Source organism: Stylophora pistillata, chromosome 11 (genome assembly GCF_964205215.1).
Source record: "Stylophora pistillata chromosome 11, jaStyPist1.2, whole genome shotgun sequence".
Taxonomy (NCBI): Eukaryota; Metazoa; Cnidaria; class Anthozoa; order Scleractinia; family Pocilloporidae; genus Stylophora; species Stylophora pistillata.
Genome location: NC_142529.1, coordinates 8,362,274 through 8,390,273, shown reverse-complemented (window position 1 = coordinate 8,390,273; position 28,000 = coordinate 8,362,274). Strand labels below are relative to the sequence as shown.

Here is a 28,000-nt window from a genome sequence, read left to right as displayed (position 1 = left end):
GTCACGTGATTGACAACAAGCAAGAGGACAATAAATAAGTGCTTGACGACGCTGAGAGCGATTTGACCTAAATATTACGCTGAAGTGTCTTCAAAATTACCTGCTTTTTTTTGCCAAAGTATGACTTTTAACTGCTCCTGCTGAGAAAGCCTAACAATGTCGGCTCATAGTGGCGGTCTTCTGCCTCCGGACGAAGTAAGAGTTACGCTAAATTTTTCGACCTTGAATCGGCGTGTAGATTGTGAAATTGAGCAACTTCTTCCTTTTGTTCAGTTGGCAGATTTACACATTTTTGTCGTTCCCTTGGATCTGTGGCTCGAAAAATACCGTACAGCCTTTAACAACATTGCGTTGGAGTCCGTTTCTGCTGGATTTGTCCGGTAATTATAACGTTTTGTCCTTAACCGGGAAGAAGTAACTCGGCAATTTTGTTATTGTCAAGTGTCTGAAATGCCTTACATTTCACAGTGAAACGTTTTCTTCGGTCTTTTCCAGCTCATCGGAAGTGTTTTGTTATTTCAACAGGGTTCAGCCGTATATTTCTTTGAACTATCTACGAGATCACATCGAGGAACAACTAGGACCAGAAATTGTTCCAGAAGACTACATATTCCTAAGATCTGTTGGAAGATGTATGGCCGTGGTAAGAAATCGAATCTAACAGAGATCAAAATAATTTAGGATTCGTAGACTATGAACTAGAAAGCTTATTAAAATTCTAGATTTGTTTTCAGGGGCACACAAATCATTCTTTTGTAAGGTTTCCGTGAGATAGGCGAGGATGAGAGAACATTCCAAATCGAGTTACGTAAAGCGAGTCGAATTGAGTTCATTGTTTCTATCTCGTAATCTTTTACGCGTTAATTTTGGTCGATTGTGTTTCTTGCTTCAAGTAATGATGCAGAAAACACCTGCCGACTGAAAGGAAAATAACTTGAGCTGTAAATTGCCTCTTCATTTTACTTTTTCGGTCTGTTAAATTATTGATGGCGCCATATTATTTATGGCGTTGGAAATTTGCAATTGCAATTTTATTGAGCTTAGTCTCAGCGGGACAGGTGAATGTCAGATGTTTTAGTAATAAAAAAAACCTTGACGTTTGAAAGCTTTATTCAGCTTTCCTTTGTTGACCTTGGTTCTCTCAGCTTACATCACTGTCATATGACTCTATCTCTAAACGATCACTTGGTTAGGATTCTCTTGCGAGGATTGAACTATTTCGTTCGGATATTGTTTACAGTGTTACCTTATCTAAGATGTAAAATTTCAAATTTATTATAATAATATATTTGTTTTTTGTTGAGAAAGGTTCCTCTCTCGATAAATGATAGTCTTCCTTTGCGAACTTGTTTTCAGTTTTTCCTATATGCATACTTTTTTCCCTTTTTTGTTGTTTTGTGTGAATAAAATCACCGATTTCATCAAGAATCGGTATAAAATACGTGTACATGCAGGTATGGGTTTCTAAATTTTTTTGGGGTTTTTTACTCATCATGAAAAGGGTAAAGGTAAATTTTTATTCGCTATTAAATTATGTGGCTTTTGATATCTGACAAATAATTTGCAACAATGTGATAAACTTTCTTACTCTATAATCAATAAAATGCTGGTTTATTTTTAGGTCAAAGAAAATCAAGAGCGTTTGCTCAAAGCTAAGGACTTTTTACCCCCTGTGGTAAGCTGGCTGCTGTGTTTGTTTTTTCTTACCACCAATTTGTCGTAAAATGTACTTTTATACAATTTTTAAGCAACAATGCTTCAAAGTGGTTGAAATAATTTGTACCAAATATATTAGAGAAACTATATTGAGAAAGAGAATTAGGCTCTGACAACATGCTACTGCAGTGTCCCACTTAATTCAGGAATTAAATTAGGCAAAGGCACAGTACCCAAATTAAACTTTTTATTAACTCTGGCATGTCGAAATTCAATAATTCAAGGGTATGTCATTGGATTTTGGCTGGATTTTCACTTCTGCAGGGAGTTACAAGAATAGATTAAAACACTAGATTAACCTTTCTATTCGGGATCAGCACAGATTGACTTTTGAACAATTGCACCCTGATCTTTCATTTTGATGTGTGAGTGGATGTATACTGAGTATTATATTAATGTTAAGGAGTGCTGTCTTGTTACACAGGCCTATAGCCCAGAAATTTTTATCCTTCCTGGAACACATGAAACTTTTGCAAGACCAGCAGAGAATGCTACTAACACCATTATACAAACTCATGGCTTCACAACAGGTACATGTACGTTCACATAAAATTTGCATATTGTGATTGGCTGTTTTTTTCTCTACTTTTGATGAAAATTATTATGAAACTTAGTAATGCTAACAACTGTAGCACAGCAGAGTATTCTATAAGGTTTTCTTACTTTTGCATTAAAAGCTCAAAAAGGTCCAACTTGATTGGAATTGAACAGGAAATCTGACTTCCATAATTTTGAAAGTTGGCCATGGGGATCATTTGTTATATAATAAATGTTTTAATGAGGTCTTTCTAGTACCCCCTCAAGTCATTGAAATGTATTGAGCAAAAAACAGATTTGGATTGGTTTATTGATCCTCTAATGCTAGAGGAAGTTTTGGAAGTTCTATTTAGTAGAGGGGGGGGGGGGGGGTTCTCACACAAGACAATTGCACAGCATAGGCCATTTAGATGTCATTGTGTTCTAATATTGAAGACGGTTTTACCTATGCCCACTTTCTTGTAGCTGGTATGGCGTCAATTCAGCCTCATCAGCTACCACCTGCAGGGCACATTCAAAATCCTTTAGTTCATCAAAATGTACTGCCAGGTGGTTATAATCTCCCTCATCAATCTGCGACACAAGGGGAGCCAGTTGGTTCTCTCAATCGCATTGAAAAAAGTAGCAGATCTCAGAAATCTGTTTCAGAAGATGAGGGAAGCAGTGACCATGAGAGAACACAAGATGGTGGAAATCAAGAGAATGACAAGAGGCGGCAGTCGTTAGAAGATAGAAGTGATGGATCCTCTGAGAATGACAGTGGATTAGTGGATGATAGGAGAGAACGTAAGAAAAAACAGAAAAAGGAAAGTTGGAATGAACAACAGGAAGACAAATCTTCTCTTGTTGCATCCAAGTTGAAAAAGAACAAAATGCAAAAGAAAGGAAGCAGTGGTTCAGATGGAAGTAATCAATTAGAAACAAAAACTGTGAAGTTTATTCAACCAGAGGTGTATCAGACTCTGCCTGTTCCTGGTCAAAATGGGGCAAGGGTTTCTACCCCAACACCTATTCCATCTGGGCGTGTCATTTCATCACCATTTCCTGGCCAAGAGGCTGAACTAGTCACAGTTCCTTCTGGAAATGTGAACTCCGCTGATATAAATGTAAGTAATAATAATCCAAGTGGTAAAGTTGATGAGAAAGGTGCAACTCATGGAGATAGAAAGAAGAAGCCAGCTGACTCCAAAGGAGGGAAAAAGAAAAGGAGAGACAGATCACGATCACCTTCTGTTGAGCGAACTCAGCCTAAAGAACAGAGTGGTCAAAAGGAAGGTAGTGGAGATGTTATTTATGAGGTTACCAATGATTCAGCTGTGTATGGTGAAGTGACTATGAGTCGTGTAGATACACCTCCAAGTTTAAGTGAAGTGGAAGAGAGATCCAAATTTGTTCAGTTCCCTTCTCCAGCAAAAGGAGCAAGAAGGCCGCCATTGCCTGATGAACTGGAGTATGGCAATGCTTTTACCAATGGATTACAAGACTTGAATGGGTAGGTTTTAAGTTTTGTTGTGTTTGACATGTAAAAGCAGAAATCCAAAATCTCACATTATTTTGCTCTCAGATAGTACTTAATGGAATGTCTGACACCTGATTGTAAACTCTCTTCGTTCTATTTCTCCTTTCTTTCCCAAGCAGTGCTTTGTGTCCGGCCTTGCCTTCAAGAGTAGAGAATGGGCGCATTTTCTGAATTAAAAGGGTACATGTACATAGTAATCAAGAGACATAACACTATAAGTACCTGACTCCCCACCTCTGAAAATGTCATAAAAAAGTCTCATATCCTGCAAGATTCTAAAGATTTACATTTGCCAATGTTACCATACCCACGACACCATAATCATCATAATATCATTTCTTCACACTCAAAGTCTAACTTGATTTTAACTCTTAGGATTTGTTGTGAAATTAGACATTCCCTCTTCTTAATATGGGTTTCAAATGCCATCAGTTGTCAGGTTGATGATGTATTAATAAATTAAGTTAGATTTATACTGTATGGTTGGGAGAAATAGATTAGTAGGTGCTCCCCCCACCCCTCCCCCTTTGGAATTGGGAATGACTTACTGTTGGGTAAATGGGTATCATGCAGAGCAGGAATTGACAGGTACAGCTGTATTTGTAGCTAAATCTCAAGAGGTGTGATTGCTTAATTAGCCCTTACACTTCCAGATCTCATTAGTAATTCTCCCTACTTTCTGCCATTCAATTCTTATGATATTGGTAAGGAGAATTTGGCATTGGATCAACTAATAATTATCCTAGTTGATGTTTTTCGTAATTCTCATTACTTGTATGCTTGATAATCTATTGATATTGTTGTGAGAAATTCTGTCCTGGTCACTCATGGGAATCAAAGGGTTTAAGGCAAAATTAAGCTTTAATTAATCTCCTTTAACTTAGCATCACTCAGCTACAAAACATGTACATCCTAACTTACGTGTACATGTACCTGAGTGCTTGTTACACTAGCTAGTCAAGCACAGGTATTAATATGGACTTTTAACCCTCTACACCCTAAGATCAATATTTATTTTCTCCATACTGTCCTCTATATTTTTCCCATGCCACTGACGAGGAGAATTTGTTTGACAATCAAAGGATTCTCAAGTTGATGATTACTTCCTTAATTCTTATGAATTTTATGTTTGATTTAGCAAAGATACTGTTAGGAGAAATTAGATGGTGATTACTCTTAGGGGCTAAAGAGTTAAGAAGAAGAGCTCTGGGCCGGGTTGTTCCTTGAAAGCACGGTTAAGATAACCCAGGGTTAGCGTGAAATTTGATTGCAGATCTGAAAGCTTTAAAAGAAAACTCAGTTTGAATCTCTATGTCTGCAATTTGATGATTGGATGTTCTGAAAAGAAAAGAGAAAATTTTCCTCAGATAGAGAAACCTGGGCCCTGAGTTTCACACAAAAAATGGTACATTAGAAACACAAAATTATCTTTTTTTCAGGCGTAATCTGCATGATAGTGAAGACAATTTGGATGACTATCATAATGGTAATGAACAGCAAGGACTGGCTGCAGAAGGAAATAGCAACAATGATCAGATGGGATTCAATGATTCAGAACTAAATGATGAGAAGGATAGTTCGAGGGACACACAGCAGGGTGCAGAAGGAAATGTTGGTGCTTCAGGCAAGGACAATAGTAAAATGAATACAAAAGACAATGCAAAGAAAATTGGTGTGAAACCAAATGCTACAAAAGGAAAAAAAGTTGTCAAAAAACCTGCTAAAAAACCTGTGGAAAATATTGAAGACAAATTCAAAATCCCTCAGCTTCCTAAGGCCCCCACCCCACCACCCATGAAGTACCCCAAGAGGGGTAATAAGGAACTTGAAGCAGACACTGCATCGGCTAAGGAGAGGAAACGCCTTGAGTTAGAGGAATTGAAAGCCGAGTTACGAAAAGCCAAGTCTACCAGGGTGGAGATGGAGAAGGAGAGAGAGTCAAAAGTGCGAAGAGCCAAGATGTTGCAGAATCAAATGATGCAGAAAAGGAATCAATGTATGTGAAAATTGTTATTATTTTGGTGTTCATAGCTCTTCTCCATGACACCTCTGTGGTCCTGCACTTCTTTAGGGCAGGTCAGTGGAGCAATTAGCCATTTTCTTAATAGTTTCGTTTTCCTAAAGTTTTTTAAATCCAAGTCTTTTTTTTTTTTTTTTTTTTTCACTAATGTTTAAATGTACCAAGGAAATTTAAATACCGCAAAGCCCATGTTGGCTTAAGAAGGCATAACAAAAAAGGATCCTAGGAATTATAGTCAAATGACATCGTAATGCGGGTGTCGACGGAAGTAGCAATGTCATTAACACTACATGTACATGGTGTAGCAAAAGCCACAATTAGCATACTGGCCTACAGGAAGGAAGAGACGAAGTCAAGAAGTCCGTTATTAAATGATGTACATGTGGAGCACACGTGAATGAAGAAAGGTTGAGGTTGAGGAGGAAAACTCCCTCCTCTTCGGCGAAGTCAGTTGCGCAAGTTAGAAAATACCAATGTAAGAAAAATGTTTCGCTCTGACGAAAGGGCTCACGCTCGAAACGTCAGCTTTGAAACTCTTTACGGTGGCCAATTTACATTATCAACTCAGGTAATAAAACCAAAATTACCTTGTTATTGCCAATGACGCAGCACCACAGTTTTTTAACTTACGCCCTTTATTAAGAAACATCGAGGCTAGCGAGGCGCGCGAAAAGTCCAGAGTTCTACGCGGTGCACCAACATTAATTTCTTTCCGCTGATTTTTTCTGAATCGCTTGGCAGACTTCGACGAAAAGGAAGGACTGCTTTTAGTCCAAGGGAATAAGTGGGCCAGTTGGTTTTCGAAAGTGTTTTTGAAGAGAGCATCAACAGTAGACGGATTCCTCTCGTGAAAAAACTGTTTTCTTCCCGTCTTCTGTGGTTTTTTTTGCCTGCATATATTAACCTTGACTTTTTTACGTGCAGCAAAGAACATTTGGAAGAAGAAGTTTTTTGAGGAGAAGAGAAAAACAGCTGCACTGGAGGAACAAGTTAACAGACTAAGACATGAGGTTGATGCTCAACACAAGACTCTGATGTCTTACTTGGAAAGTAAAGGTACTTGATTTTTATATGCTTTTCATGATTTGTAATGAAGGTGGAAAGTGTTTAAAAATTGCGTTGGTTTTGCTTGACTTCACTCTCTGAGTGGTCCAAAAAACTCAAGCTTCCCTTCAACCCGGCAATCATTTGCCAAACTGAATCTAATCGTGGGTTGTTGACTGACATCTTCTCCATTTTGTGAGGAGTCAAACTTGAATATATACTTCTGTTTCAGAACGAGAAAGTGGAAGACCTCAAGCTGGAGTGGACTTCAAGTCACCGTCTGAAAAGGTATTACAAGGAACATACTTCATTAAACGCCGTTTCTGTCCTCGATATTTTTACATTAGTAAAAAGGGAAATAATGAATTGAGTGCTTTCGTTTATTTATTTCTTTTTTACTTCACTTTGTGACTGATCGTTAAAAATCTTATCGCTGTCAATCAATAAGTTGTAAGCCAATCTTTACCCGGTCAGCCACGTTTTCCCGCCGCCAACGTTTTCCCGCGCTTAAAGCTAGTTAAACAGGTTTATTTTGAGTTCTCATTGGCTCCGTGTGATATTTGTCTTTGTTTTGATTGGCCGCTGTGATCATGTGTGTACTTTGTTTGTTCGCTGGTAGTTTTTATTGTCCTAGTTAAGTAGATTATACGAAGTATATTTTAAGTTTTTTCTCTCCATTCACAGACAAACCAACGCATGACTTTGGTACGGTTACAGCATGAGGTTGAAGAATTAAGGAGAAGAATTGAAGAACTGAAAGCTAAACTTACGGCCGAGATGAAGGTTCGATTCTTGCTGTCCTTTTTTCTTTACTTTGTTTTTTTTTTTTTTTTTTCGTCTTCCCTTTTTTCCTTCAATCGACCTATCGGTTTGTGCTGTACGTACCCCTTGAAAAAATTTGCTAAACTGATCTCGATGTTAATGTTTTCAGAATCGTGACGCCGCCCAGAAGGAGTTGAAACAAATTCGAGAAGATTTGATGGAGAAGAAGATCAACCTTACTCTGACAAAATCACAAAAAGGCCTGGCAACTCTGGCGAACCCGGAAAACATTGCTGTGTGACACGTTACGTGCGTGTGATTCGTTACGTGTTGTGACGCGTTATGGGATGAAATAGCTAGCAGTGAAATCTCAAAGATAAGATGTGTGTTATGTACGATTCCAAAAACGCCTAATAGCGGATAAAGAAGTGGGCAAGAAGTGTTGTGAAATAAAATTTTGTAGGTCACTCTGTTCAAAACAGTATTAACGTGTATTTATTTATTTTATCGATCATTAATATCTAAGAAGTGTATCATATATTTTTGACTAAGTGAGCCACTCGGCTTAAAACCATTATAGGTAGTTTTGCTATAGAAATATTATTGTGCCCTTGAATAAATTGTTATCGTTATTAAAATGTTTTTCGTAGTTCGTTATCACCCCCACTCCCCCCTCCATCTTGTCATTCATTTGTACAACTTCTGGACAGAACTGACTCTCTCTTGAAACAGCTTTCGGTGGAAATATTTTTTTATGTCTGTACCTTCGGTGTAGCAGCAATGAGCAGCACTAAAACTAATCTTAAGAAAAAGGATTTAAGATACAAGATTTTTATTAGACTTAAACATACTTCTTCAAGGAGTTTTGCTGAAAACAAAATTTTATCAAAATTTATCATTCATATATTTAAGAAAAATGTGTCGTTTTAAAACACCACAATAAAGTAAATATTACACAATGGTGGCGTAATGTTATTAAACAGATTTTGGCCAGGCGCCCAAAACCACAAGATGGGTTACGGGTAATCTAAGTGAAGTAGACGCTTGATAGTGTATATTTTGATGGAGTCAATTTTCAGCCCTGAAATTTGAAAGAGTTATTTTTTTCCCGAATGAACGAGAAAAAAGCCGAAGACATCGAGGCCCCCGTTAAACCACCAAAAGATGGCGAAGTTCCATATATTGTGGCAGAAAAACCAGCTGGAAACGAAAAACGGAAAAATGCTACGAAAGAAGGAGAGCATAGCAGGTCGCTTGACGAGCAAGTGAAACATTTGGAGCGCAAAATTCGCGCGTACAGCAAAGCTAAAGACAAAGTTAATGAAGGAGAAGCTCTGAGTAGCTTAGGAATATTGTATTACAAGGCAAACAGATTTGCTGAGGCTAAGAGCTGTCATGAAAGACATCTTAACTTAGCTAGAGCCATTCAAAACAAACGCGCCGAAAAGAGAGCATACTGTAATCTGGGTTGCACGTATCGAAGGATTGGTGACTTAGATAAAGCTGTTGAATGTTACGAGCAGGGCCTAAGACTTGTAAAGGAGCTGGAAGATAGACTCGGTGAAGCAAAACTCTTGAATAACCTTGGAAATATTTTTGAGCAGCGCTGTGACTTTGACCAAGCGGTGTACTGTCATCAAAAACGTCTGAATGTCGCCAAGGAGTTGAAAGATTTAGATGGCGAAAGCAAAGCTTGTGCGAGTTTGGGAAATATCTATCATTTACTGGGAAATATTCGAGAAAGTATCAACTATTACGAAAAGCTGGTGGCATGCTTAAAGTACAAGCTGGGTAAGTAGAAAAGTGAGGAGATTTCTTAAGATGTTAGCGGCCAGCCATTTATGCAAATAACACTTTGTGTTTATAGTTGAATAGCATTCGTAACAGGTATCAAAGAGTACAATTAATATTTCATATAACTTTTAAAGCCGAGATATTTAAAGCACATTTAACTCTAATTTGAGAGAAATAAGGGGCGAAAACATTAAAAAAAAAACGCGTTGAAATGACGAAATTTTAGACAAAGAAGAAATGAATTCGAATCTTACTCGGAGAGGAAACTTCTCGCCCCATCCCGTATTCATAATCAGATGTAAATTTCAGTCGACGTTTCGCCGTTTGACATACCAGAGCTTTGAATTTGACATTTACATCAATCAAACTGCATCCATTTGATAAGTAGCAGTCAGCACAAGGTCGCAATTTGCTTTAATATGGAGTAGACTCGGTCCACCATGCGAAACGTTTTAATTTTTTTGTTTTTTTGTTTTTATTATGCGCCATGTTACTTTATTTTAGACGTCAGTAAAAGAAACCATAAATTATCATTTTGAAATGATAAATCTTAAAAATCTTCGTAAATTATCAATGATATAAATTGTCTGGAAGACGTTTTGTAGGAGATTTTACTGTTTAAATTCGTGAGACATTGAAATGAAAAAAAAAAAATAAGCTGTCTCTATACACTGTCGAGTGTCTGTGAAGATTCATTTTTTGCCTTGACCTTTGTAAATGCTTCGTCGTTTCGTTTGCATTTCTTCTTTATATGACGGTCCCTCAAGAAAAAAAAAGGGTTCCGATATGCAAAAGAAACTCTAAACCCTTAAACTCACAGAATTGGTTAATATGAAGAAATGGTTAGCACAGCTAGTGCGTATTTGATAGAGGAACAACAGGTCAGTGTTCACTTTACTTAAAAAAAAAAAGTATGGAGTAACACTGGGCTTAGAAAAAAGGTGATAAACATGTAATTTCTCCTTTTAACATCCAGATGTCATCCGGTATCCAGGAAACAGGTTATAAAAATACTCAGACTGATCAGGTAGAAGTTGTTATTGTGATCTAGTACCAGATTCTCGTAGCTAATTTATAAGGAAATGTGTAGCAGCTAGATGGGAGAATTATCAACCAGATCTTGGGAACTAAAGGGTCAACGCTTAACACCCCTATCAGGCAAAATCTGTCGAGGCATAAACATCTTCTTTCGTTGATTTCTTGTTTGACAGCCATGCAAGAAAAGAAATCGAAAAGCGAGGAGAGTTCAGAGGAGTGCTCTGTGCCTGGTAGCTCTTCAAATAAAATGGGAGATGACTCTAAAAAGTCACGAGCGAAGAGTGGAGACGAGCTTGATGAACAAGGTAGTAACAGTAGTAAGAGTAGTGGTGGCAGGAGTGGGAGCGGAAGTGGCAAGGGGTCTTCTGTTCCCTGAAGAAGAGACAGTGCAGCATAATGATCTCGCTTCTCAACTTGATGGGTCAGCCCGTGCCGAGCTGACAGTGGAGTAGAAGCTCCTGATTTTCAAACAAATTCTCTTTGCCAGTGTGATGGGAAATGTAAAGAGAACCGTATGGAAAATATATTACTACCAAATTGAATGTAATTTCGTTAAGGGTGAACTCGACCAAAACAAATCCCAAGTTACTGGTTCGTACACCAACAGGATCCTTTATCGCCTCGCGTAAATGTAAATAAGAATGTGGCTAGGAATTAAAGAACTAGAAATAGGACTAAAGTGGACTCAGTACTATCCTAAACGACTACACTACGAGCAGTCCCATCAAGCGAGCACTACAATTCAGTGAATAAATTGATTTTAGCAGGCCGCGCGGATTTCGGGGAATGAGGTTTAATGAAAGTGGTGCTCGCTCCCAGAGTTCCGCGCGGCGCGCTAAAATGGTTTTTTTTCGCTGACTTTTTTACTCGCACGACTTACTTCGCCGAAAGGGAGGGACTGCTCGTTGTCTTCTTAACGACGGAATTCAACCATAGAGGTCATGAGCGCAATGATGTACGCGGTAACAGAGACACGATCTTCAAACTTATTTTCAGCTCTTTCCCAAAAACACTGTAGCTTGGACAATATTCTATAAATTTGTTTGGAAAGGAATACAAGACAAGTCAACCAGTTCAGAATTGCACTTAACTCCAAGACAACGATAGCCCTTAATATCCAAGAAGACCACTTTCCTTTATAAGTAATCAATCTTTAATTGTTTTTGCCTAAAATCAACGTATGAATGTTTTAAATTTTACAATATTCATTCCTGTATATGAAGTTTTATCTAACAAGCAGTCGTATAAAGATACAAATCATAGTCACAGGCTTCCCTGAAACACAAGCAAGCAAAATTATATATTTCTTAGTAACGCTGTTCCAGACATGGATATTTCAGTCGTTGCAAAATTCCTTCAAATCTATGGCTGACTCGCTCTCAACAATTTTAAAATACTACTGAAAAAAATTCAGCATTACTAAATCGATAATGTGTCATCTAACTAAGAGCTATCCTATGCCTTTTCTTCAAAACAAAAAAGACAACAAATTGCAAGCCTTAAAATAAGAAAAGTTTGCAGCCCCAAAGTTCAAAACTTAATTGTACAAGGCTGCATAAATAACAAATAATTGTACTAGAGGTATTTGCACAGACAACTGAGTTTATGGGGAAACTCTGTACGTTAGATCTGCAACAGAGTCAACGTATGGTTACAAACATTACCATGGTTACCTTTAACATGGTAACTGCAAACCTCATCTCAAAACTGACCTTCAAAAGAGATCATTAAGTAAATTAGTGTATTTTGACTGAATGCCGTAAGACCAAAACCGAAATGTTTACAACAGCCAATCAGAATAAAGGAAAAAGGTCACAAGCAACCAACGAACTGCTCCGAGCGCGGGAAAACATGGGCAACCAAGTTTCCTTCACCAATCACATATCGAGGTAAAGCAAAACCAAAGCTATCCCGGATTACTTTTGACTCTCGATTGAAAATTGCTCTATGAATACATTGTAAGTAGACGGGTTATAGCAATAAAAAGGTTTCCTAGTATTGTCTCTGGGTAGTGAAAAGGCTAAGTTCTCTTAACGGAGCACAATACTGGTAAACAGATTTTTGCCGGAGAAATACTCTAGACGGCAATCAATTGTTGATGTAAATATATTCCTTTCTAGCTACAAGTAATATGTACCTATACGAAACCAAGATGGATCAGAATCTGCTTAAAAAGAAAGTGTTGTCGCAATCAAGCAAAATCAACTGAAAACTCAGAGGAGGAACCCGACCGAGCGGTAATAACACACAAAATATGCAAGGTGGCGCATCTACCGCCGCGACCATAACTGACTCACTAAAAAAATTTAACACCACTAGACAGAACATGACGTGTTCTAAGACATGACACGACAAGACTTGAAATGACTGCACATTAAATTTTCTAGCAAAGGACGTCGTGACTCAAAATAACGTGAGGCGATGTGTCCCAGCATCACGCGAACGAATAGAAGACTACAATTTCATTTTAATCATAGTGGTCATTACTAATCTATCTGTACTGCCGTAAAACACAATTTTAAGAAAACAGTTGGAATTCAAATTCAGCAAGGTTCATCACACCAGGTACTGTTTTTGATATTCTTCCGTGCTCTTCAATTCCATCAAGGCGTCGGCGAGCTGTTGAGCCAGGAACTGGAACGTTGGCCTTTTTTCCTCTCTGTAAGGACGACAACGATAAAAAGTCAGGTTTTTAGAGCAGCCAATCAGAACAGAGTAGAATCTCTAGGGAGCCATCAAGAACTCCGCGTAAAAAGGTGCAAACGCGTTAAAGCGCGGGTGGTTAAGTCGTGATTGTTTTCATTTCTGCCTGTGATTGGTTGGGAAAGTTTCGTGAGTTTCGTCAACCAATCACAGAGTAAAGTGAAGTAAAAGCCATTCAATTCCTGATGACTTTCGACACTGAACTAATAACTGCTCCTACTATCTCATCAATCGTCGTACCTTAAGGAGCTATAGATCGTCAAAATTTGTGCGTCATGAAAAAATCACTCGAGTTATCACTAGCAAGCCTTTTCAATCTTCTCCACTTACAAGGAGAAGTATAACAGCCAAAAGGAAGAGTTGCCATTCTGGTAGTTAAACCTTCTACACCCGAACGTCAGTATGCACATTCTCCATGTTGTTCTCCATATCTTTCCTAAAGAGCTGACAGGGAGATTTAGTTGGTGATCATTTCTTTAATTCTCGTGACCCTTATATGCGATTCAGGGGTGATATTGTTAGGAGAAATTAGACGCTAGCCATCCTTGGAGGACAAAATGTTTAAGGACTAACCATCAAAACATTTTCAAAAAGTCTACCTGTATTCCCAACAACTTCTCATCACTTCGTACACGTTTGGTGGCACATTTTCAGGACACTGTAGTCTATAGCCAGCTTCTATCTTCTCCAAAATTACCTGTCCATTGAGTCCCTGAGAAGAGACAAACTGGTAACGTCAAAACATGAACGGAGGTATAAGGACCTTCACAAAGGGTTCTCTTCGTACTGCACTGTCGAGGTAGTTCTTATGGAAATTTGCTGAGCACTATGTCTACCAGCGACAGACCCGCTTTTCAGAACTGCCCTTCTCCTGACGATCATACGAAAAATCAACTGAGATGGAAAATGGCGCGCGACCGGAGATTAAGAAACCACGGTGATCAAACCTGCGTGACATGTGAATTTGTTACTGTACCTCGTATGGTTTCTTGCCATACGATGTGGCCTCCCAAAGCGTGACCCCGTAACTCCAAACATCACTTTTGCTGCTAAACTTCCGGTAGTAAATGCACTCTGGAGCATACCACTTAAGAGGCCATTTTCCCGGCTTACCAGCCTACATGAGATTAGAGAACATATCATATAGACCGCTTTTCGATTGAGGGTTATAAACCCAGAACTAAAACCAAAACAATCAACACAGCCAATCATGGCAAGAAAAATATCACCACGAGCCAATGATTACGAAGTATAGGCAAACTGCCTGAAGCGCGGGAAAAAACGCAGGCGGCCAAGTCGCGATTGGTGTTAGTTTTGAATCTGATTGGTTGAAAAAATGGCGAGAGTTTTCTGGATCAATTACGCACTCTCGCTCTTCAGGCAGTTTGCTTGTTTTTACTTTGAGTTCTCATTTGTTTTTCTAGTCCTATTTTTCTTCACCCTTGGTCTTACGTTATTTTTAAACCCTTAACATCCTGACGTCAAAATGCATATCATCCACACTGATTTAGACATTTCTTATGGAGCTACAGAGGATAATTCTTTAAACAGTCAAGAGCCTCTCTAGTAAACGATCATTTCCTATTTTCTCATGACCTCAATGTTTGATTCACCGGTGATAATGTTTGGAGAAATTAGATGCAAGTCACTCTGCGGCGTTAAAGGATTAATCAAAGTGCGCTCTATCACAGGACACCCACCTTATAATAGTCACTTCCCGCTCCCATTGCACGAGACATTCCAAAGTCACTGATCTTGACGAAGTCCTCATTAACAACTAGTATATTTCTAGCCGCAAGGTCTCTGTGCACAAACTGCATGTTTTCAAGATACTGCATTCCCTGTGAACAGAAGTCATATTGATGAATAATGATAATTGCTGATTATTTCCGAGCTAGCCAATCAACGTGCGCGAATTGCACTTTTCACCTGTGTGGTATATCCTGTACAACTCGCACGGGATTAACGTCTCAAAAATATTGTAGTCGTTGCCCGAAAAACGAGTTAAAATCATCTTTTGTACAATATAATCTCACTGTTTAGTATTTATGAAAGTAACTATTTATCACGGTGTAAGTGGCTAGCGTTGGATATCTATCTCGCTGATTCACAACTCGGTAAATATCCACCATTAGTCACCCACACTTCAGTGAATAGTTGTTAAATATCTATTATTAGTATAATTTCAGAGCTGAGCAAAGAGTTTCCAGCAATCTGATTGGTCGAGCGGTTCCTTATATGACACTATATAAACCGCTCCACGCGGTTTATATAAAATGTTAAAATAAAATGTTAATAATTGTTACTAAAATGTTATGATTTTAGAAATTTCTCTGTTGTTCAGCTCTGAAATTATACTTTAACAATTATTCGTCGAAGGCGAGGTGAATATTGTCCAATAATCCCCTCGACTTCGTCTCGGGGATTATTCGACGATATTCACCTCACCTTCGGCGAATAATTGTTAAATACGAATCTACTAACGTTCTATCACAAATGCCGTTATTTGATTGGCTACGCTTCTCGTTATCTAAGTAACCAATATTCTATGTTACTGTGGTTCTGTTCAGTGAGAGATCATAGAGGATGTCAAAATATAGTGACAACAACAAACGCAGCTTCTCCTTAAAGAAACATCTAGAGCGTAATTCGTTTGGGTGTCGAAAGTAATCCGGGTTTCACTCGTTTGGCTTTCCTCGCTCTGTGATTGGTTAAAATAAATCGCGCCATTTTTCAACCAATCAGATTCAAAACTAAACCAATCGCGACTAACTATGGTCGCCCGTGTTTTCCCGCGCTTGAAGCTTACACTAAGCAATAATTGGCTTGCGGTGATATTTTCTTTGTGGATGTAAAACTAACCAAGGCACGCTAACCGCGCTTCAGACAATTTTCGCATTTTTATTTTGAGCTCTCATTGGCTGCTTATGATATTTTCCTGTCATCTGATCGGCGGTTGTTCGTCTTTTGGTTTCACGACACTCAATCGGAAAACACTTCTGGACCTTGCTCACCTCGGCAACTTGCAACATTATGACGAAAATTTTGAACATCGGCAAAGACCTACAAAAATTGAGAAAAGAATCATTGTAAGATTAGGGAAAATTGAGAAAAGGAAGCATTGAAAACAGATTTAACGTCTGTACTAATGTCACCTTCTGGTCATTATTTCACTTGTTTTCAGACTTCTCTAGCTCTGGTTGTTTCAGTCACTGTCTTGCCCAGTGATTCATTCCCTGTTTACCACTCCCAAGATCTCATTAGTACTGACTTCTCTTTACTGTTTGCCATGCAATTCTTATGAGGTCAGTTCTGAGAATTTGGGATCGGATCAACTAATAATCCTTTAATTGACATTTTTCTTTATTCTTATCACTTGTTTGCTTGATATTGCATTCATAAAGTAAGGAGAAATTCTGTCTTGGTCACTCATGAGAGTTAAACAGTTAAGCTGACAGACGTAAGTCACTCAGTGCAGTGGTTGAGGTCAGGTGCAAGTAATCTAAACCTAGAATTGTACATTATAGCAAGCTTACTTGTGTTTTTTGAGGTATTTGTGAAGTGGTCCTTCAGGAGCCAATTCCATCACTAGCATAACTGTTGTGTCTTTACAAATACCTATGATAACAATGAAAGAAATTGCAAAGCTCCACCACAGAAGATGACTAAGAAAGACAACAGCAAACTGTTTTAAAGTTTCCACATACAATCTGATTATAATAATAATAATAATTATGGCATTTATATAGCGCCATACATACTAACTGCCCTATGGCGTTTCACAATTCTACAGTAATTTATATATAATAATTTAATTTAATCTTCTCGATTCTAAGCTATCCCTGCCCATGCTTCACTCATCAAAATTTTCGCTTTAGTGATTTTGCATCTCACCAAGAAAGTATTTGTTAGAGTCTTGTGAACTCAAGGTACAGCAATTTTGCTTAACAAGCGGAGAGCATTATCCATACTCGGGAAGTCAGCCTAGGCTACAGTAAAAGTATAAAGGAGGTAACTTTCTAAAGAAACTGCAGTGCTGCATTGACAGGGGTATTACAAGATAATTTGATTTTTTAACTCATCGGCACTGATGAGCTTGGAGGAATGTGCCATAGCTCTGTGGCAATTGCGCTGACTGCCCACAGCAGGGAGGTTACCATGGCGCCACAACCTTGGTCCACCCCCCTGGCACCAGTCACACCGACAAGTCAGTGGAATTGTTTATACTTACCAACAATTGACTCACCATAGAGGAGGGAGGGTGGGAACACAACAAGCAGCTCATGTCGAGATCAGCGATGATCTCAAAACGTACTGAGCACCATGTGGCCCTGCAATTGCAAAGGGGTGCCCCCCGCAGCCTGACCCCCCACTGACCAGCGTGCCTCGATTTTAACCTTGCCTAAATTTCATTCAGCCTCATTATCCGGGTAGCAGGGATGGTGTAGTGGTGGGAGCACTTGCCTCCCATCAATTCCTGAACCTGGTGTCACATGTGGGTTGGGTTTATTGCACTGTGGGTTTTTCTCAGGGTCCTCCTGATTTCCTCCCTCCACAAAAACCAAAATTCTAAATTCCAATTTGAACTGGAAACATCGGACAGGCAGAGCTACCTCGTGGAATATCCACTGCTAAATCCCACCCTATTCATTCTAACTCTTTCTTTTATTTTCATTTTTTATCATTATTCTTATCAAATGAGTTGATAACATAAATTGGTAACCTTAAAAAGTTTTTAAAACTGATGTTTGAAGCAATAGCCCTTTGTCAGAGTGAAAGTAAATTTAAAGTGCCCTTCAGTGACTCTGTACTCTACCTATTATCCTAACAATATTTGGGTGATCCAACTTCATCATGACTTCGGCTTCATGCATAATTTCCGACTGAAAAAAAATGAGAAGACATTTTAGATCAGTTGATAATGTGTTAAATTAAGAATATCATACGCCATAAAATTAATAGAATCAGATCACTGAGAAGAGAGCTGCACAAAAGCTTTGTAACAAAATATAACCATGGAGGTCATATACAGTAATTAAAAAAAAAACACTAAACGCCGAGAACTGGAAAGTATAGTCAGCTGTGTGGTAGTCTGTAAGAAGAGCTTGTAGCCAGATCTTGGAAGTAAAAGGGCAACATACAAACTCCAACTTTCCGATGGTTTTTTAAGTCAGTTTGCATGATTAGTATAACTAGATGAGATTAGGATCATGCACTTCACCTTCCCCCTTAACCCTTTGACTCCTAGAAGTGATTAACATGTAACTCTTCCCTATAATATCTACACATTATCCAACAAATAGGTAATGAGAATACTCAAACTTTTCAGGCAGATGTTGTTTTCTTGATCTAACACCAAATTCTTGTAACTAATTTACAAGTAAATGTGTAACAGTACAAGGGGAGAATTAACAATCAGATATCTGGAGTTCAAGGGCAAACAGTATGCAGCTGAGTTACATGCTGTATGCCCTTGAATACATTTACCTGTCCGTCAATTAACAAAATAATTCTAATGGATTAACCAATAAATGGAAAATGGAAAATTATTTTGAAGGTCATGTATACAGACTTACATGTGGATTATTCATTTCTTCAGATTTCAGTTTCTTCACAGCCACTGGAATTTGTTCCCCGTTTGACTTCGTGTACTCTCCCTTAAGAACTGAGCCAAAGTTTCCATGGCCTACAATAGAAAGTGTTTCAATTGAGTGCCATAAAACCAAAACCAAAGTAATTAATCACGGCCAATCAGAAGCAAGGTCAATAGTCCATAATTTTACATTTGCATACTTGGTTGCCAAGCCTTTGAACAGGAGTGAGGCTAAGGGTGACCTTGTTATGATACAAATATTATTGCTTTTTTTATGAAATTAACTTTGTTGTCATGCTAACTAGATACTGGTCTCTATTACAAAGGCTTGGCAACTAAGCACAGAACTGTAAAATAGCCTATTTCAAAAGGAAATAATTCTAACTCAAATAAGCAAACATGCAACCACTTGATTGAAAATTTACCTACACAATGTTGTGGCTTCATTATTTCACCATTCAAAGATATATATGGGGCATATGAAGAAATGTTTTGTGGCTGGTGCATGTTTGAACAAGTAACAACTGGTCAACGTTCAGAGCCTTGGAGAACAGGGTCCAGTTGTTCGAAGGCCGATTAGCGCTAATCCTGGGTTATCTTGAACCCAGCTATGAACAACCCGGCCCATGCCAGGTGATTAAAAAGTAACTTGATCCAGCAGACAGGTAAGTAGTAATAGGAGCCAGCAAAGGAGAGCCAATCAGGTTTCAGTAATGAAAAATAACACTAGGCAAATATTGGATGAGGTTGAGCATGATATCATGAATGAGCAAATCTGGGCCGGGTTGTTCAAAGGTGGGTTAAGATAACCCAGGGTTACGTGAAATTTAATTGCAGATCTGAAAGCTTTAAAATTAATTGCACTTTTATTCCATTTGTTTACAATTGAGTGATTGAATGCTCTAAGAAGAATTGGGAAAATTATCTTAAAACAGCTTTTAAAAAGAGAAATATAGAAACCTGGATAAAAATTTAACCCTGGGTTAGCGGTAATTGGTCTTCAAATAACTGGGCCCTGAGGTCTAAGCTATAGATAACACAGACACAAGGCTTGATAATTGATCATGATATCATGCAGAAACTGAATTTGATAATTGTTTTTTTTCATAGTACATTATTTGAGTTTTGAGTTTTTGAGTTTTTATAGATTTGTACAGTGTACAGGTGAGAGAACAATAGGATGTGTAGTCCCCTATATTAAAGCTACTGGTTTCACCCACCTAAATCAACCCCAACCCACCCATCCCACCCCAGGGGAGGAGATCCATCATGCAGTAATCTCATGCGTGGGAAATTAACGTCTCCTACCCTTAACCCTTCAGGAGAAGGGACCTCCATTTATTTGTCCCTATCTAAGAAGACTAACATAATGGTTAGAGCATCTAACCATTAGTTGATGTTGTAGAAAGGTAGCATGTTCTTCTCAATTATTTTAAGACCTTGAGTGTTGGTTTGGCCGTGGCTCGAACCCTCGACCTCCCGCACAACAGTCCAACGCTCTATCCATTGAGCTAACAGGGAGGCAGCATTTGATTATTCAAACAAGCTGACCAATCAGAGTTTTCAGAGTAGTCTAATGTACAATGATCAAACTTATTACTAATGCGTAGGGGCTGTTATCTTGTTTTACATGGAACACCACATTCTAGTAACTAATTTAAAAGGAAGTGTGTAGCAGCAAAGAGGAGAGAATTAACAATTGAATCTTGGGAGCTCAGGGGTTAACCTACCTAATTCTCTCTCAAGTTTCAAATTTTCACTCCTGAGTTTTCTCGCTTGCATATCTTTAAACTGATTGAAGTAAAAGGAGCTTTTCTTCATTTTGACACTGTCATATATTGCATCAAATGCTGCACCTCTGGAAGCCCCTGCTGTTGCTGCTGCTGCTGCTGCAAAAGGATGGAGTTAAAACACGTGTTACAGGAAATGCACTCGAGAACCGTACAGTTATACTGTATCAAAGAAGGAATACAGCTCTCTTGAGAAAGCCGGGTTATGAGAAAGAAAGGACATTTAGGTATCAGGTCATCAATTAATTTCAATAAGTTGAATAAATAGAAAAATACATTTATGATGTAATGCTTTGTCCTTACAGTGTTGTTTTCTTAGATATAATATTATAGGCTGTTGCATGGAGTTAAATCTTGTACTCATCTATTTCCACACTATCAAAAGATAAACATGTATGAAAAAAAGCTATCAGACTGAGTTTAATTGTCTGACCCCTTAGAGTAACTAGCATCTAATTTCTCCTTACAATATCACCCCTGAATCACACATTAAGGTCAGGAGAAAAAGGAAATGATCAACAACTAAAAAAGCTTATATTAATCAAATTCTCCTTGTCTGCACCCTAGGAAATGTATAGAGAACAGTATGGAGAATATGCATACTGATACTAGGCTGTAAAGGGTTGATGGTGGAATCAGAATTTATTCACAAGGTTTTTAGACAACCAGTTTTAAATATTATTCTTGACTTGAAAATATTTTCTCTTAAAAAGAGTACAAAATGCTCTAAATTCTAAGTATTATTTACTAAGTTTTTTCCTCTTTTTCTATGCACCTAAAAGCTCTGAAATAAAATATAACTCATTCCTCAAAATTTAAGTATAATTTCTTCTAACTTTCTACTAACCCGATGACTTTGGTGATGATGGTAATGTTCTGTCTGCAAATGATGGGCTTGGTAGTGGGTATGGACTTCTTCCTCTTGGGCTGACAGGTAAGGATGGGGAAGGTCTAGGCGGCAGTCGTGGAGGGCCAGAATTTCTGTTAGATTCTGGAGGAGGGACACTGGGGAGAGGAGGAGGTGGGTTCCTTGGTGGAGACCTGGGAACTGGTTAAGGTAGATAAAAAGGTCACAAGTAATGTCAGTGATAGATTCAAGTTGCACCCATTCAGCCAGAGGTTAGCCTAGTTTCCATATCATGAAGTGATTAAGTGTATTATTAGTTCCCCCATTCTCCTGGGTGGAGAGAGGCAATGTGGGATTTAAGTGTCTTGCCCAAGAACTCAACACATTATAACCCAACCATGTCTTGGACCCAGACTCTTCAACCCACAATCTAACACAGAAACCTTTAGGATGCCTACAGTAAGTCTCCCTTTGGGAAGTATATCATAAGCTGAATTATTCACATATGATGTGATAGAATCCCATTAACAGAGCTCTACTATAAAGAGTATGAACAACTGCACAGGGAAGGGTTTGCACAGAATAAAGCCTTAACCCTATGAAACCTACAGAGTGACTGGCATCTAACTTCTCCTTACAATATCACCCAGGAATCACACATTAAGGTCACGAGAATAAAGAAAATGATAACCAACTAAAGAAGCTCTTGATTGTTGAACAAATTCTCCTTATCAGCACCTTAGGAAATGTATCGAGAACAGTATGGAGAAATCGCATACTGATGTTAGGGTATAGAGGGTTAACTGACTGTCTTTTGATACAAACCTAATTTTCCTTGTGTTTCACGAGGAAATAAAAACAAATTGTGAAGAGAATCCAGTGCCAGTCTATGCACTTCTGTGCTACTAACCTCCATGTAGAAGGTCTGGGACATTGGCAGTTCCACCCTGAAGAAATGGGTTTGAAGCAAATGGAGAAGTTTCAGTGAAAGATCTACTGGGTGGTCTGTTGCCAGTAACAATTCTTGGTTCTTGATCAGAGACACTCGGTGGCCGTGCACCCACTGAAATCCTTCTTCGACCTTCAAACAGCTCCACATTACAGGGTTCCTTTAACTTACAGAGAAGACCATCTTCTCGCTGGGCATAATGATCCACAGCTAACATCAGGTTGTCAAATTTTGGACCAGATTTTATTGATAATCTGCCTTGTTGGTCGACGTCAAACAAGTAATGCACCACTGAGCCTTCATGGCACAAACCAAGGACATATCCTGAATCCCTTTCACGGATAAGGAACATTCCATTTTGGTATCCTAACACAGAAAGCCTTCTTTCAGCTTCATCACGTGAAATCACTCCATGGAACCACAACTGATTTTTGTGCAAAACTGAACCTATTGCACACTCCAATTTAGCTCTCATCAAAGTTGCAGTAGTTTCATCTCCATCCTAGGAAACCATGAAGAAATCATTCATAATCTGTAACCCTTAGTCCCAGCCTGTATTATTCATTCAGTCAGTTGCTATAACAGCTGCAATCCATTTGTTTGTCAATTGCTCAGTCTGTCACCCACTCAGTTAGCAAGCCATTCAGTCAGTCAGTTGACCAGTCAGTCAATCAGTTTGTAAGTCAGAAAGAAAGTCAGTCAGTAAGCCAATCAGTCAGTCGTCATTCATATAGTCAGCCAGTCAATCAAGCAGTATTTAGTTACTTAGTCACTCCCAGTCAGTTAGCCAGTCAATCAGTCAGTCATTCAATCAGTCCGTCAGTCAGTCAATTGCAATCTGCCAGTCAGTCAGTCAGTCAGTCAGACAGTCAGTTGGTCAGACAGTTAGTGAGTCAATCAGTCAGTCAGTCATTCAATCAGTCAATCAATCAGTCAATCTGCCAGTCAGTCAGTTAGACAGTCAGTTAATCATCCACCCACTCATCAATAGCAAATAAGTCAGTCACCGGTCAATCTGGTCAATCAGTCAATCTGCCAATCAGTCAAACCGGTCAATCAGTCAAACCGGTCAATCAGTCAATCTGCCAGTCAGTCAGTTAGACAGTCAGTTAATCATCCACCCACTCATCAATAGCAAATAAGTCAGTCACCGGTCTGTCAGCCAGTTGGCCACCCAATCAACATTAATGAGTCAGTCAGTCTGTAAGCTAGTCTGCAGTCAGTCAGTCATAGATACACTGGATCAGTCAGTTATAATTTCAGTCACACATTCAATTCATTTATCGTTATGAAGCACATGAAAATACACTCACTTAATATAATTATCAAGTAATTCTAGAATAACATATTTCCAGTTCATCAATACAATAAAACTCATCAGATTAAATGAAAAAGTTAATAATTATTAAATAATACTGGGTCTGGTAGACCTAAAAGTGTGTATATGCACTTGGTTCAAACAAACCTGTATGCCCATAGATGCCATTGCAGCAATAGCTGCATCTTTTATATGTTCCTGATTAGCACCAGAGTAAGTTTTTGGAGGTACCCCTGGGAGCCTATTACACGGATCAGTTAGCTTTGATAATAACCCATCTAGGCAAGTGTGATGATGATGTATTAACTCCACAGGTCCTGGGAACTTCTTCCCATCTTCAATGGCTACTGTACCATCAGAATGCCGTTGAATGTGATAATGAATAATCTTGTTGTTATGGCACATGGAAAGAGCATAGCTTCCTGCTGAGGCAGTACTTTCACGCAACAGAAACAACCCATCTTTCTTGCCATGGCGTGCCAGAATCTCTTCTGCTTCTGTACGATTTATACGCCCATGAAACCAGTGCTGAAACAGTGGATCAGCCATTTCTGAGTTAGTTTTCTCATCTGCTTTAGTTCAAGATTCTGCAAATAACATTAGAAAAATTCCATGAGTTTAATAAAGTCTTGTCATGAAGAAGCTACAATTTTTACTTCAAAGTTGTAATATAACCCTTTTAGCCATGAGTGATAAGCAACTTATTTTTCCCAACAGTATCATCCCTGAATCAAACATAAGGGTCATGGGAAGAAAAGAAATAATCAAAAACTCAAAATGAGAATATCAGGACCACCTTTCTTATTCTATTTACAAAACATGACGCTACTGACATTGCCGATCCTAGCAGTATGCATGATGGGTGTAATATATCAACTTCGTCTCCTGCATCTATTAATTAGTTAATTTGGTTAGGCAGGAGACGTTAAAGAACCCACTCATGATATTACTGTGATGTGGTCTGGCCTGTTTACAGGGAATAGGGGGGGGGGGGGGAGGGGGCATCTTTAAATGAGTTTCCTTTGATTGTTTGTAAACTGCTGATGCAGTCCAGCCAAAGTCCCCCGAAAAGTGTTGTCATGCACATTAATATCCACATGTTAATTTGTGCAATATAAATATTAAATTATTATTATTTAAAATTTGTTTTTACACTTTTTAGAGTAAGAGCGTCATTTCCCTTCTCATAAATACTTTTTTAATGTAATTTACTTTTATAAGGATAATTTCGATGCATGTTTTCTGAAATTCTTTCAATACGAACTAGTAGTTGCTTTCGCGATTTTTATATGTAGGTCATTTTTGTTATCAAAGTTGTTTTGGGTCTGATACGAGTCTGCATGATCCTAGAGAACCGAATCATCATGATTATTACTGTTGTTGTCATCATCATTACTAACCGAAGCGTGTATCCAATAGCTTTTCTTAGATTTTTATCGGACATTTTAAGCCTTTTAACATGATTTTTGTAAATTTTTAGTGGATTATTATTATTATTATTATTATTATTATTATTATTATTATTATTATTCTGTTAAGATCACTGGCCCTCTTGTGCGGCAATATATCAAGCAAGCCCAAGAGCCACCGGATGAGACGGAAATTAAGACCCTGCAAGCGAATACACGAAGAGAAAAAGATGAATTGTTAAAGAGGCAGTGTGAGCAAGTGAGGGAATCCTTGTCTAGCAAAACTGAACGAGTGGTAGAGCTTGCTGCGGAGAAAAGAGCCTCGAATTGGTTGACAGTGATCCCGATAAAGGAGACGAATTTTAATTTGAACAAAAGAGAATTCAGAGATGCAATTAAACTAAGGTATGACTGGGAGATCGCTGACCTAACTGCCATGTGCACATGTGGGGACTTTTTTACCATTGATCATGCTATGGTCTGCCGGCATGGGGGTCTGATCATTCAAAGGCACAATGAGATTAGGGATCTAGAAGCGGAAATGTTGCGCATGGTTTGCACTGATGTAGAGACAGAGCCAGTTCTTCAGGAAATCACTGGGGATGAGCTAAACAGAGGCGCAAACAGAGCGCCTGATGCCCGACTAGATATCCACGCTCGCGGGTTTTGGGACAGACAATAATCTGCGTTCTTCAATGTTCGGGTGTGTCACCCAAACACAGATTCGTATTGAGAACTGTCGCCGAAACAGATATTCCAACTACATGAAAATGAGAAGAAGAGGTAATACAGCAGGCGGGTTTTGGAAGTGGAGCAAGCGACATTCACACCATTAGTTTTTACAAGTACAAGTGGAATGGCCGATGAATGCAAGAGATTCCATAGCCGCCTCGCAGAGTTACTTGCGTTAAAGAAAGGAGATGACTACGCTACAACCATATCTTGGATAAGGGTGAAGATATCCTTTGCCATTCTACATTCAACTTTGCTGTGTCTCAGAGGAACCAGAGGAAAGAGAAGAGTAGCCAATATATCTGACACTGACATTACATCGCAAAGTGCGCATGCCAGAATTTAAGTAGTCAATTTTTTATTACGTAGCTTAGTTTACTGAATTTTTCTTTTTTTTTCAGAGAACTGCTTTTTGTGAAATATTTTTAAGGAAAAATTTATTATTATTATTAAGGATATCGATCATGTATCGTCAATTTATTTGCTGTTCTGCTGAATGAAGCTGAAGCAAAATAATGCAGAGATAAGATGAATTCTGCTACTCTGTAGAACAGTTGTTAATACTGAAGAGATTCAAGACTTTTCTCTCAGCTAGAGACTTTTTAAACTTGTTTTAATATTTATACCTTAATCAATGTCTTAATTCTGTTTGTTATCCTGTATTTTTACTGATTTTGTGAAATAAAAGACTATTATTTTTAAAAATATATTATTATCAATATTATTATTATTATTATTATTAGTAGTAGTAGTAGTAGTGGTAGTGGTAGTGGTAGTGGTAGTGGTAGTGGTAGTGGTAGTGGTAGTGGTAGTGGTAGTGGTAGTGGTAGTGGTAGTGGTAGTGGTAGTAGTAGTAGTAGTAGTAGTAGTAGTAATGGGCTTGGCTCATCAAAGAGTCTCTGAGGCTCAGTGGTAGAGCATCTGAGTGGAGAATCGAAGGTCTGAGGTTCAATTCCTCACGAGGACTCAGATTATTTTATTTGTCCCTTTTTGCTCATGACTAGACAAAAAACATATTTCTTTACTGAGCTCAAAACTTACCATCTTTTTACAACAGTATTCTATTTGCAAAAGCTCTTGATTAGACAAATAATAATTATCCTTCTTTGTACCAAAGGAAATCAATAGAGCTAAGGAAGCAGGGAGAACCTCCACACTGATGTTAGAACATAAAGGGTTAAAGCATACATTTATATTCTGGCTAATTCCCAATAAGTGGCCACAATCAGCTTACCTTGGATAAGATTTATATGAATGTATTCTAACTGAGTTTTGGTGGCCTCTGACACCATTTTTTCCCAAAATCGGAGTCAATTTTAATCTAGACTGCTTTAGAGTACCTACACTGACTGAATCTTACTGAAACCTGAAATCCGAAACCTTAAATGTTGCAGTCGGTACTAATTCATGACTAAATATTATTTCATGTGGTTACATTTTGTTTGCTCTTGGTGTACTTCTCGTGCTCCGCGTTATAAAATGTTAATTGTTGTATATTCTGAACATTGTTGAGAATTAAGGAAGTAGGTGTTCGATTTCCGGGAAAACGACTGCGAGTCTATGTTTACAATGTTTACAAAGTAATCTAAAGCAATAATGATCATCCACTAAAGAATATATATATATGTAGCTTATGTTCTTTGAAGATATACTAGTAAACAATTTTTCAGCCATAGCAAACAACCTCGTATTTTGGTTTCTGTTTCTTAAATTGCGAGGACGATTGTTATTTCCTCTCCACGGACGCACTCGAGATCAACGGTGTAAATCGAAGTGATTTTACGGCTGGTGTAAGTATCCAAAGTTGTATTACCTTCATACTGTGTGACCCTTCTAGAAGTGATTTGTTTGGATGCGGTAAAGCGATTTATTTCTTCCTTTGAGACAATCGAAGGCTTGGTCTAATCGAAAACACTGAATTGCAGCTTTAGCAGAGTATGAAATATTCTAATGAGTAATTAAGCTATCTGATCGCAATGATATTATACTCACCAACGATCATATATTTGTTTTCACCGATCCGTAACCAGATTATCCTACTACAACCTTGTCTTCAGCCAAAAATGTCAATTTATGTCATCTGACTGCCAAGTAAAGCAGAATTAAATTATTTCACTTCATATCAATTCCGCAACCTAACCCTACTTCCTTCCAAGGCCTGGATCCTAAGGGTTTATGACAAAAATATATCAGCTTATTTCATTGGATATATTGGTAGGTGGTATTTTT

The 28,000-nt window shown here is 38.3% G+C and overlaps 3 protein-coding genes and 1 pseudogene across 4 annotated transcripts; 3 read left to right on the top strand and 1 right to left on the bottom strand.

Moving 5' to 3' along the window:
• The first annotated feature begins 30 nt into the window (after positions 1–30).
• LOC111327644 (uncharacterized) lies at positions 31–8,236 on the top strand. The gene is made up of 11 exons (XM_022931871.2): positions 31–195; positions 274–380; positions 526–643; positions 1,622–1,675; positions 2,141–2,246; positions 2,719–3,745; positions 5,212–5,768; positions 6,717–6,848; positions 7,069–7,124; positions 7,521–7,619; positions 7,768–8,236. Exons 1-11 carry the CDS (start codon positions 157–159, stop codon positions 7,897–7,899), a joined length of 2,427 nt encoding a protein of 808 aa, XP_022787606.2. The 5' UTR covers positions 31–156; the 3' UTR covers positions 7,900–8,236.
• Positions 8,237–8,377: 141 nt separating this feature from the next.
• On the top strand, positions 8,378–11,638 carry LOC111327629 (uncharacterized). Its single transcript, XM_022931850.2, has 2 exons — positions 8,378–9,389; positions 10,604–11,638. The coding sequence occupies exons 1-2, from the start codon at positions 8,711–8,713 to the stop codon at positions 10,804–10,806; spliced, it is 882 nt and encodes a 293-aa protein (XP_022787585.1). The 5' UTR covers positions 8,378–8,710; the 3' UTR covers positions 10,807–11,638.
• LOC111327628 (tyrosine-protein kinase SYK) lies at positions 11,561–27,927 on the bottom strand. 2 transcript variants are annotated; one of them, XM_088737521.1, is made up of 13 exons: positions 27,764–27,927; positions 23,778–24,217; positions 22,274–22,814; positions 21,364–21,564; positions 20,457–20,615; positions 18,710–18,819; positions 17,950–18,016; positions 16,670–16,751; positions 16,148–16,196; positions 14,834–14,974; positions 14,110–14,250; positions 13,733–13,845; positions 11,561–13,089 (listed from the first exon to the last, which is right to left on the bottom strand). In XM_088737521.1, the coding sequence occupies exons 2-13, from the start codon at positions 24,177–24,179 to the stop codon at positions 12,987–12,989; spliced, it is 2,109 nt and encodes a 702-aa protein (XP_088593647.1). In that variant the 5' UTR covers positions 24,180–24,217; positions 27,764–27,927; the 3' UTR covers positions 11,561–12,986. The 2 variants fall into 2 exon arrangements, with proteins under 2 accessions (XP_088593647.1, XP_088593648.1); XM_088737522.1 differs by having other exon boundaries at positions 20,457–20,609.
• LOC148719878 (uncharacterized) lies at positions 25,089–26,117 on the top strand (annotated as a pseudogene).
• Positions 27,928–28,000: the final 73 nt, after the last annotated feature.

Coding starts and splice junctions, on each gene's coding strand:
- LOC111327644 (XM_022931871.2), top strand. CDS start 157: ATGTCGGCTCATAGTGGCGGTCTTCTGCCTCCGGACGAA. Junction 1,676..2,140: donor AGGACTTTTTACCCCCTGTG/GTAAGCTGGCTG, acceptor CTTGTTACACAG/GCCTATAGCCCAGAAATTTT. Junction 7,125..7,520: donor TCAAGTCACCGTCTGAAAAG/GTATTACAAGGA, acceptor CTCCATTCACAG/ACAAACCAACGCATGACTTT.
- LOC111327629 (XM_022931850.2), top strand. CDS start 8,711: ATGAACGAGAAAAAAGCCGAAGACATCGAGGCCCCCGTTAAACCACCA. Junction 9,390..10,603: donor ATGCTTAAAGTACAAGCTGG/GTAAGTAGAAAA, acceptor CTTGTTTGACAG/CCATGCAAGAAAAGAAATCG.
- LOC111327628 (XM_088737521.1), bottom strand. CDS start 24,179: ATGGCTGATCCACTGTTTCAGCACTGGTTTCATGGGCGTATAAATCGT. Junction 16,752..17,949: donor AAATATTGTTAGGATAATAG/GTAGAGTACAGA, acceptor TTGTTATCATAG/GTATTTGTAAAGACACAACA. Junction 16,197..16,669: donor AAATACCTCAAAAAACACAA/GTAAGCTTGCTA, acceptor CAATTTTTGTAG/GTCTTTGCCGATGTTCAAAA.